General features: G+C 33.2%; 1 protein-coding gene across 1 annotated transcript in view; it reads right to left on the reverse strand.

The window, feature by feature from the left end:
• csmd2 (CUB and Sushi multiple domains 2) overlaps window positions 1–12,500 on the reverse strand; it is a 543,350-nt gene that overhangs the window by 227,566 nt on the left and 303,284 nt on the right. Inside the window, exons 21-24 of the mRNA XM_056479194.1 lie at window positions 6,609–6,824; window positions 5,341–5,529; window positions 1,529–1,698; window positions 1,284–1,440 (exon numbers count right to left, since the gene is read on the reverse strand). Coding sequence (XP_056335169.1) covers window positions 1,284–1,440; window positions 1,529–1,698; window positions 5,341–5,529; window positions 6,609–6,824 — 732 coding nt within the window. The remainder of the gene's footprint in view (window positions 1–1,283; window positions 1,441–1,528; window positions 1,699–5,340; window positions 5,530–6,608; window positions 6,825–12,500) is intronic.

A 12,500-nucleotide genomic window follows, 5' to 3' on the forward strand; every position in this document is an offset into this window, starting at 1 on the left:
CAGATGGACAAATGAATGAATGAATGAATGAATGAATGAATGAATGAATGAATGAATTATCAGAGAGTTAGAAAGACAGACAGATGAACTAAAGAATGGAATAATAGTATAGAATGAAAGTAAAAATGGATGAATGAGTAAATTGATACATACAAACAGATGGACAAATTGACAGATGAATGAATGAATGAATGAATGAATGAATGAATGAATGAATGAATGAATGAATGAATGAAAAACAGACAGACAAATTAAAGAATGGAATATTATTATAGAGTGAAAGCAAAAAAAACTGAAGGATGGATGGACGGATGGATTGATAGACAGACAAATAGATAAACAAATGGATGAAGGGATGGATGAATGAATGAATGAATGAATGAATGAATGAATGAATAGTTTAGAATGAATTTATGAATGCAATAAAAGTATAGAATGAAATAAAGAACAAAAGATGAATTGATGTATGCATGGTATAAGAATAATAAACAATAAAAAGGTAGAATAACAGACAGATGAATGCATGAAGGTAATAATAGTGCAGAATAACAGTAAGATCAAAAAACATATGCATGGATGGATGGATGGATGGATGGATGGATGGATGGATGGATGGATGGATGGATGGATGGACGGATGGGTGGATTATTAGACAGACAAACAGATTTATGAATGAATGAATGAATGAATGAATGAATGAATGAATGAATGAATGAATGAATGAAAAGTTAGAAAGGCAGACAAAGAAATTAAAGAATTGATTAATAGTGTAGAGTGAAAGCAAGAAAAAAACATATTGATGGATGGATGGATGGATGGATGGACGGATGGAATGATGAGTGGATTGATAGACAGAAACAGACAAATGGATGGATGAATGTAATGAATTAATGAATGGAATGAATGAATGAATGAATGAATGAATGAATGAATAACTGAAAAGTTAGAAAGACAAATTAAAGAATGTAATAATAGTACAGAATGATAGTAAAACAATGGATGGATAAATGGGTGGATTGAGAGACAGACAAATGGATAAATGAATGAACGAACAGACAAATTAATAAATGAATGAATGAATGAATGAAAGACAGACAAATTAAAAATGTAATAATATTATAGAATGAAAGTAAGATAAACAGAGACAGATAGAGAAACAAACAGATGAAAACAAGGTTGGATGGATGGATGGACCGATGAATGCATGTATGGGTGGATGGATTGATGGATGTTGATATCAGCACTTCTCTGTAACGGCTCCAGGCTGTCGCTGTGCTACTCACTGGTGAAGTGCAGCTCAAACCCTTTGCTGGTGTTCTCACTGTTGCTAATGAACTCCAGCCACATGGTGCTGGACGTGCTGTTCAGAGTGACATCCATCAGCTCTGTGCCCGTGAAGATGCCCAGCAGTCGGGCACTGTTGCTGCTGCCATCATACACCTGAAACGCATCGAACAGACACATACTGACACTGCATAATTTACTGACAAATGTCACACAGAAGCAAACAAAACACAGTGACAAACACCTTAAGCATGTCGTCTTCCTCCAGGTGGAAATCGCGAGCTCGGAGCTGGATGCCTTTACCAGGTTGAGTTTGAATGGAGTAGATGCACTCATGGTCATTACCATAGTAGCCAGGGTAGTTAGGAGAGAGTAAAACACCTTGTTTCCCGGTTACAGATGATCCACATTCAGCTGCAGCAGAGGAGGAGAGTCATATTACCCGACGAACTTCCCATGATCTCAGTATAAACACGGTACATGTTATATCCTCATGCAGGCAGACAAGGGGCGATGTGTGTTAATCAATGAGTGCAATTCATGTGCCAAATTCTCATTGGATAGTAAACCACGCAAAATATTTATTGTATTTATAATTTAAAATTCTGACACTGTGCGGTGGCTCTAATGTAAATGCAAATGATTAAATACTATGATTAATACTATTAAAGTGACTATAATTGTATCAAAACTGCAATTTTAGATGTAAAGTCAATTATTTTTGTGATATTCTAGACAATCACCAAAAAAATTGAGAGTATTAAATGCTCGAATTACAGTGCACCCGGAAAGTATTCATAGCGCTTCACTTTTCAACATTTTTTATGTTACAGCCTTATTCCAAAATGGATTAAATTCATTTAGCTCCTCAAAATTCTACAAACAATAGCCCATAATGACAATGTGAATATAGATTTTTTGAAATTGTTGCAAATTTATTAAAAATAAAAAACCTGAATAATCACATGTACATAAGTATTCACAGCCTTTGCTCAATACTTTGTTGATGCACCTTTGGCAGCAATTACAGCCTCAAGTCTTTTTGAATATGATGCCACAAGCTTGGCACACTTGTCTCTGAGAATTTTTGCTCATTGCTATTTACAGTACTTCTCAAGCTCTATAAGGTTGGATTGGAAGCGACGGTGTACAGCCATTTTCAGATCTCTCCAGAGATGCTCAATAGGATTTACATCTGGGCTCTGGCTGGGCCACTCAAGGACATTCACAGAGTTGTTGTGAAGCCACTTCATTGATATTTTGGCGGTGTGCTTTGGGTCATTGTCCTGCTGGAAGATATACCTTTGCCCCAGTCTAGAGCACCCTGAAGCAGGTTTTCATTCAGAATCTCTCTTTACATTGCCACATTCATCTTTCCCTCTATCCTGACTAATCTTTCAGTTCCTCCTGCTGAAAAACATCCCCACAGCATGATGCTGCCACCTCATGCTTCACTGTAGGGATGGAATTAGCCTGGTGATGAGCGGTGCCTGGTTTTCTCCAAACGTAACGCCTGTCATTCACTCCAAAGTGTTCAATTTTAGTCTCATCAGACCAGAGAATTTTGTTTCTTATGGTCTGAGAGTCCTTCAGATGCCTTTTGGCAAATTCCTGGCGTGGAGTGGCTTCTGTCTGGCCACTCTACCATACAGGCCTGATTGGTGGATTGCTGCACAGCTGGTTGTCCTTCTGTAAGGTTCTCCACTCTCCACAGAAGAACGCTGGAGCTCAGATAGAGTGACCATCGGGTTATTGATCACTAATTTTCTGTAACCTTCCCCAGCCTTGTGCCTTAAGACAATACTGTCTCGGAGGTCTACAGACAATTCCTTTGTCTTCATGCTTGGTTTGTGCTTTGACATGCACTATCAACCCTGGGATCTAGACAGGTGTATGCCTTTTCAAATCATGTCCAATCAACTGAATTTATCACAGGTGAACTCCAGTTAAGCTGCTGAAACATCTCAAGATTGATCAGTGGAAACAATGTACCTGAGCTCAATTTAGAGCTTCACGGCAAAGGCTGTAAATACTTATGTACATGTGATTTTTCATGTTTTTATTTTTTATAAATTTGCAACAATTTAAAAAAAAACATTTTTTTTTTACTTTTGTCATTATAGGGTATTGTGTGTAGAATTTTGTGGAAGTAAATTAATTTAATCCATTTTGGAATAAGGCCATAACATAAAAAATGTGGAAAAAGTGAAGCGCTATGAATATTTTTTTGGATGCACTGTAAATGTACGCATAATATCAATGTAATAATTTTGAGATTTGCTAAAAAATATATACTAAACAGTCCACAAACAGCATATTTTTTTCTTAAATAGCATAAGGAAAAACTTATTAGGAGTTTTAAAAAACATGACATACCCAACAGACCCTGTGCGAAGTTTACCATTTACCATGGATTTAAATACATTTAAATATAATCATATTGACAAACACGTTGAGATATGAGCTGACCTAGTTTTACAGGACTCGTAAACAAACATGAAGCAAGGATAAGCCCAATATTGCTGAAGAAAATACATAATACCTAATTACTGGCTTTAACTGGAGCATCAAAATAATAATGTTAACAAATTGCATTCTAAATTTAGCAGCTAGGTTATTCCAGCACAAAATAATCTGAAGAAGCCTGGCCTCCGAGATACTTATATGCAGATGTGTACAAATGCATTAATGTTGATTAAGCACTAGAGAGAATTTGGGGTTGGTGCTAGTTCAGATTTATTTCCTCAAATGATGAGTCATAACTTTTTATTGGTCCCACATAGTAAGTGCAGTTTAACTAGAATATACTTAAATTAAAACTAATAATTTGGTACAGAGCACTTAGTATATAAATACATGTCTGTACTTATGTTTACAAAGATATGTAGGTATTAAATAAAATTTTGTGGATTTATAATGAATTATTTGACTAAAATTAAGATCCCTTACGCCTAAACCATCAAACCTGTCCTAAACCTTACACATATGCCACCTTAATAAAACTATAAGTCGCAATTAGTGCTTGGCAATGATTTATTGTGATGAATCACATACAAAACAAAAGTTTGTTTTTGCATACTATATATATATATATATATATATATATATTTTTTTTATGCATATATAAATAGACACACACACATATATATATATATATATATATATATATATATATATATATATATATATATATATATATATATATATATATATATATATATATATATATATATATATATATATATATATATAAAAGCAAAACAAACATTTACAGACTTTTTAAATGTGTTAATATATATATTTATTTATTATTATTTTTTTTTTATACAAATACACATTTATTAATTCCTTTTTCTTTGGCCACAGCGGAATGAACTGCCAACTATTCCAGCATATGTTTTATGCAGCGGATGCTCTTCCAGCTGCAACCCAGTACTGTGAAACACCCATACACCCTTACATTCATACACATACTCATACACTACGACCAATTTAGTTCATCCAATTTACTTATTCTGCATGTCTTTGGACTGCGGAGGAAACCAACGAGAACACGGGGAGAACATGCAAACTCCACACAGAAATGCCAACTGGCCCAGCTGGGACTCAAACCAGCAACCTTCTTACTGTGAGGCAACAGTGCTAACCACTGAGCCACAGTGCCGCTGCATAAATAAACATTTTGAATATATATTTTATAATTTCCTATACAGTACAAATATGTGTGTTTAATATATAGTACACAGACTTTTATTATGTAAATATTGTAACTTTTATTTTGTATGTAATTATTCATTTTCCAGCACTATTAGCTATACAATATGAACAAACTAGACACTTTTTTTTTTTTTTTTACGTAAGTACACTTTATATAAAGTAGGGCCCTTTTTATTCCTGACTATTACTAAAACGTTGTACACTATTATTACAATGAGACTTTAGCCATTTACTCAGATATCGGAAGTTTTAGTGCACTCAGAAGTGTTTAGGTGTGTCTGAGAACATGGGGAAAAATATGTTGTAAGAAAGCAAAATGAAAAGCATGTGACCACCTACCAACACACCTTGGCAGAGGGGAACTCCAGACCCTCCGACGCCCCCCTAAACACACCACCCTCGCAGGCCCCTCAAGACGGTACCCCGGAAAACAGGAGAAGATGAGTGCATCCCCAACCCCAAACTGCAGACCCTTACGGGTGCTGAAGGGGGGGATGCCGGGATCCTCACAGGGCTCCAGGTCATATTCTATAAGGAACAGGAGAATTATTGATATTCTTTAGCTCTTTATCCACTTTTTTCCCCATTAGCCTGAGATGCTGTGCGTAAATAAGCTTTCGCAAAACTGTAAATGGTTAGTGAAGTGTTTAAAAAAAAAATGGTTACAGTGAGGTGTTATTATTCACCTCATAGTTCGTTCCCTGAATATCACAAGGGAAAGTATTAGAAATAATAAGTTACTTTCAGCAGACTATGAATAACTCCAAAAATAACCCCACTCGAAACAGGTCTTTCCAAGGCAATTTTACAGAGATGTTATATATCACAGTGCTGTATGACAGGGCTTTTCAAAATGGGGTCCAGTGACCCTTTAAGGGGTTGCAAAAGAGTGCTAAGGGTTCCGCAGAAATGTTTGGAGAAAAGCAAATAAATAATAAATACATAAATGAGCCAAATACTTTAATAAATAAATAAACATTCATTAGTATGAATAAATAAATAAATAGCCCAAAGATTTTAATAATTAAATAAACATACATTAGTATGAATAAATAAATAAATAAATAAATAAACATTAGTACAAAATAAATAAATAAACAAATAAATAAATAACACAAATACTTTAATAACTAAATAAACATACATTAGTATAAATAAAAAAATAATAATAATCATTAGTAAAACTAAATAAATAATAACACAAATATTTAAATAATAAAACAACATGCATTAGTATAAATAAACAAACAAACAAACAAACAAATAAATAAATAAATAATCAAAATATTGTATTAAATAAATAAACATACATTAGTATACTTGAATAAATAAATGAATAAATGAATAAATAAATAAATAAATAAATAAATAAATAAATAAATAAATAAATAAACATTAGAAAAATAAATAAATACCCCCAAGATTTCAATAATTAAATAAATATACATTAGTATAAATAAAAAATAAACATTAAAATACATACATACATGCATACATACATACATACATACATACATACATACATACATACATACATACATAAATAAATAAATAAATAAATAAATAAAATTTGATCTAGTTGTCATAATAATCAGAAAGCTCTCTACCTGAGAAAGTGATGTTGAAGCCCTCGTAGGACACAGAGAAGTCAGATAGGAAGCGGATCTGAGCGGTGTAGTTGCCGAAGAGTCCAGCACTGAGAGGAGGAGGAAGTGTCGAGCCGGTCAATCTCCACAGGGGTTGAGAAAAACTACCATTTTCTGTAACTAAAAGGTGGTCGTGAGGGCTCTCCAAGTGAAAGGTGTGGAAGGTAAACTGGACACCTATGGAGATCGAGAGGAAGAGAAGAACACTGGATATATATATCAGAAGCTTAAGAGATCATGAAAGCTTCAGTCACATAAACAATGTTTCAAGCTTGTGTTATTGTTCATTTTCAGTGATTAGTTCACAAGTGGTCAGCCAGACACGTTCATGATTCTACATGGTATTAAAAGGGTCGTATGACATGATTTTGTATCAAAGTCTCAAACCCAAAAATATATTCTATATGAAAGTCTTATAAGACTCATCCAGGCCTTATACTTTGTTCGAGAATGCCACCCGAAAATTGACATCAGTCACTGAGAAGATTGTCAAAATGCCACTCAAAACTATATACAAAGAAGCTGTAACACTTTGAAGTATTGTTGCTGTCTCCAGCATGTTGTGCAGATGCTGTGTGTTTTGTTGTGAAAGCAAAAGCACTTTGTTTGTAAAACAAAACCTTACCAATGTTATGCACAAGGTTATTTTAGTAAACAAGTATGAAAACAAAGACTAAAACTATTGGTCAAAACTTTTACAGAAATGAAAAGTGAAAACTTACCATAAAATCACTAATGGACATAAATAAAAGTTAAATAATAAAAAAAAAAACTGCGCCACTGATTGTAGACAAAATCTGAGAAGTTGGTTTAAAAGTAGAGAATTAAAGCTTTATGTGGATCTATTTCTCATGTATGTGAAGCAAGTTTTTTGCTGAGATTCTGAGATTTGCTGAGAGACCTAAGGGGGTCTCAGTCCCAGTGTATTGAACTGAGACCCCCCCACCCCCGGAGAATCATCAATCTATAGCAGGGGTGTCCAAACTTGGTCCTGGGGGCCAGTGTCCTGCATAGTTAAGCACCAGCTTCCTTCACCACCACACTCCCTCCCCCACCTTTGAATGGAGGTTTCTAGTCTAACTAGAAAGAGCTTGATAAGCTGGTTCAGGTGTGTCTTGAGGTTGGAACTTAACTTTGCAGGACACCAGCCCTCCAGGACCGAGTTTGGGCACTCCTGATCTATAGCGATCTATGATTGGTTCCTGTACTAGAAGGCGAGGCCTCATTCACCATATTGACCATTACACTTTTTCATATTCAACATAATACTAGTGACATAGTCTTTGCTTTAGACAAGTTTTTAGTTGGCAAATGGTGTGTGATTTGTCTTTTTCAAGTTGCCTTAAAAAATAGCTACGCTCAAACAATATGACTTACACACCTGCTTTTCAGACCAGTTTCTATCTAAACATGGCACAGAATGTGAAAATGCTACATGTGCAAGGCTAAAAGTAGCTAAGTGTATTTTAATAAAAAACTTGATCTGCATTATTGAATTTCATTATACCAAATATACAGTTGGTTATATAGTTAGCAACGCCCCTTTAATATGCGTTTAAATGCAACTCATTTTGACTGCTTGTATTCATCAAGACACTTCCATCTAGTTTGGTCATGTTCTACATGCGTGCAAATTTAGAAGCTTTCACAAGAAGCAACACAACAACTACTGAATGAATAAATCCATGTAACACAAGCTAGCAGAAAAGTCTAATTTTGATCGTAATCAAAGTGTGTTTTGGTACAAGCCAGTGAAGTATAAATACTTTATTTTGCTGTACTTTCTTACAACACATGGTCAGTAGACAGATCGTAAGTGGTCTTTTGTGGCAGATTTGACCACATGAGCATTTAAACTACAAAAGCAATCCAATCACGTTAGTTTTTTTGAATCCCTCTAAAAGTGGGCCATGTCAAAGCAATGGATACCCCGTAATATACACCTGTATTCATCTTCATACACTTGTGATCTGACTGATAATAGTGCATCATACTGCCAGGTGTGAATGGGTCCATACAGCTGCAGGAAAAGCCATGTCAATGTTTGCCTGGATTTCTGGATATAATGATCCTTTTCACAGATAGAGTATATCATTAACATCAGAAAACTAACACTAGCACTAGAACAAAAGCACTTTGTTTTCAGAAAATGACAAATGGTCAGAATAACAAATGTTTCATTCCATCAATTGGGGTTATTCCACCAAATATGGATTTTTCTGTTAAATACCGTTAATTTGAGTGAAAAATACTTATAATAATGACACGACAACCTTAAATTGTTATGCAATTTTGAGTGTGCCTCACACAGGTGAGTAGGCTTGTAGAAAACATAGTCTATCATCTCTCTGACACTTTAACCTTTAATTGAAGTAAACTGAGGGACATGGTGGCGCAGTAGGTAGTGCTGTCATCTTACAGCAAGAAGATCGCTGGTTCGAGCCTTGGCTGGGTCAGTTGGTGTTTCTGTGTGGAGTTTGCATGTTCTCTCCGCATTTGCGTGGGTTTCCTCAGGGTGCTCCGGTTTCCCCCACAGTCCAAAGACATGCGGTACAGGTGAATTGGGTAGGCTAAATTGTCCGTAGTGTATGACTGTGAATAAGTGTGTATGGATGTTTCCCAGAGATGGCTTGCAGCTGGAAGGGCATCCGCTGTGTAAAACCTGTGCTGGATAAGTTGGCAGACTAAGCCGAAAAGAAAATGAATGAATGAAGTGAATTGAAACATTTAACCGACACTTACACGCACTCTTTATCTCTCTGACACTTTAACTGACACTTACACACACACACACACACACACACACACTGGTATTAGTAGCTTACGAGGACTAGGTGTAATGTATTTTATGCTGTAAAAAACCCATTTATTGTATGGCCCTACCCTTAAACCCAAGGCAATACAAACATGCATATATTAGGCAGTGTACACGTGTCAGCGACATTACACATGTTTACTCTCATAAGAAACACAGGAATGTGAAAATGGTTGCAAAACTTTTACATTTCACCACAATAGGCAAAATGCACTATGATCCGTTTTCAACTCCGTACTGAACACAGCATCTAAACATTCACAGTTCAAAATGAGAAAAACTCTGTGAATCCCTAGGCTAATGATTTCTCCAAAAGTTGGCGTCAGCTAACCTGTTCAATCAATGCGATGAGATTGGAGTTGTTAGTCAGAGCCGCTCTGAACTACTCTAAAAGAAAAGCTCGTGTTTTGGGGGGAGTTCGCTATTCAAAAGAAGCGTTGCCTCATGTGAACCTTAAACAAAAGAGGTCTCCGAATGCCAAAGATTAAGGATTGTTGACTTGTATAAAGCTAGAAAAGGTTTGAGCAGCATCTCTAAAAGCCTTGATGTTGATGGGCTGATGGTAAGACAAGCTCGACTTCTTTTCTGTGAGTGGGTGTCTTACAAGAAGAATCCTAGAGTGTCAGCAAAAGACGTGCACAAATATCTGGAACATGCTAATGTTTCTGTCAACATCATTATGACGCATAAAACTCTAAACAATAACCGGCGAAAGGGAAACAACAGCTATGATAACAACCATTTATTTATTTATTTATTTATTTATTTATTTATTTATTTATTTATTTATTTATTTATTTATTTATTTATTTATTTATTTATTTATTTATTTATTTATTTATTTATTTATTTATTTATTTATTTATTTATTTATTTATTTATTTATTTATTTATTTATTTATTTATTTATTTATTTATTTATTTATTTATTTATTTATTTATTTATTTATTTATTTATTTATTTATTTATTTATTTATTTATTTATTTATTTATTTATTTATTTATTTATTTATTTATTTATTTATTTATTTATTTATTTATTTATTTATTTATTTATTTATTTATTTATTTATTTATTTATTTATTTATTTATCTATCTATTTATTTATTTATTTTATATTTTTTATTAATTAATGTATTTATTTATTTTATTTTATTATATTTTATTTTATTGTTTATTATTTTATTTTATTATTTTTGTGACACTGCAAAAAATAAATAAAAATCCTTAAATGCAAAATGCCAAGATGCAAATCAAATCTTAAAATTTACATTAAAAACGTGGCCACTGTATGCTATCTAAATGATTTAGTTAAATGACCAAGCAGAACAAGATTGTGTTGCTTATCTTCAGGCAAGATAACATGACAAAGCATTTGTTAGTGTTGTGTGAGGTGCAGCTCATTTATAATGCAGGGGAAAAAACTGCTACATTGGTTTTCTACTCTTGCAGCATCCACCATTGTTATTGATAAGTTGCACTATTTGTCGACAAAATAACAATTTGTTGTTTGAATTATTACTTTTGAGCTAGATATGATATATCCCAGGCTTTTTTAGAAGTTAAATTTAAAACATTTCAAAGCAAAGGTAACTGTTGTAGAATATTTGAAGCTAATTATAGATTGTGGATGATCACAAATCAAATATTGCCTGAGACTTATTGCTTTTGTGAGCCAAAAATGAGAAAAAATAAAATAAATGTATTTCATAATAATAATAATAATAATAATAATAATAATAATAATAATAATAATAATAATAATAATAATAATAATGTAATAATGTTGTTGCGGTTGTCGTCATCAACATCATCAAGATCATCATAATTATTATTATTATTATTATTATTAATATTATTGTAATCATCTCATCATCATCATGTTTATTATTATTATTATTATTATTATTATTATTATTATTATTATTATTATTATTATTATTATTATTATTATTATTATTATTATTATTATTATTACCATTGTTGTTGTCGTTATTGTTATCATCAATCATTATCATCATCATCACCAGCATCAAGATCATCATCATTCATTCATTTTCTTTCCGGCTTAGTCCCTTTATTAATCTGGGTTCGCCAGAATGAACTGCCAACTTATCCAGCATATGTTGTTAAGCAGCGGATACCCTTCCAGCTGCAACCCATCACCGGGAAACATTCACTACGGTCAATTTTAGCATACCCAATTCACCTATACCTGCTCATCATCATCAGTAGTATTATTTTTATTATTATTATTATTATTATTATTATTATTATTATTATTATTATTATTATTATTATTATTATTATTATTATTATTATTATTATTTATTATTTATTTTATTACAAATAATGTTGTTGCTGTTGTTGTCTTCATCATAAATCATCATCATCATCATCTTCAGTATTAGTATTATTATTATTCATGCATTCATTTTTTTCTTTGCTTAGTGCCTTTATTTATCAGGGGTCGCCACAGTGGAATGAACCGGCAACTTATCCTGCATTTTTATGTAGGATATGTTTTACACAGCTGATGCCCATGCAGCTGCAACCTGGTACTGGGAAACAACCATACACATTAATTCATTCATTTCGTTTATTCAATTCACCTATGGTACTTGTCTTTGGATTGTGGAGGAAAACAGATCACCCTGAGGAAACCTACACGAACATGGGGAGAGAATGTAAACGGCGAACAGAAATGCCGAATGATCCAGCCGGGACTCGAACCAGCGGCCTTCTTGCTGTGAGGCGACAGTGCTAACCACTGAGCCACTGTGTTGCCATTAATATTATTATTATTATTATTATTATTATTATTATTATTATTATTATTATTATTATTATTATTATTTCCCAAATTATTACATTTAGATTAACTTTGCTATTATCTAATAAATGTCTAACAACCAATATCGCAGAAGAGTATTTCCGAACTATGTGATTTTTATATATGTCTATATATATTTCTTTCTTTTTTCGATTGACCTGTCAACCAAACTTCTAACAGATTATTTAATTGCATATAAACGT

The sequence above is a fragment of the Danio aesculapii genome, chromosome 19 (assembly GCF_903798145.1).
Source record: "Danio aesculapii chromosome 19, fDanAes4.1, whole genome shotgun sequence".
NCBI lineage: Eukaryota > Metazoa > Chordata > Actinopteri > Cypriniformes > Danionidae > Danio > Danio aesculapii.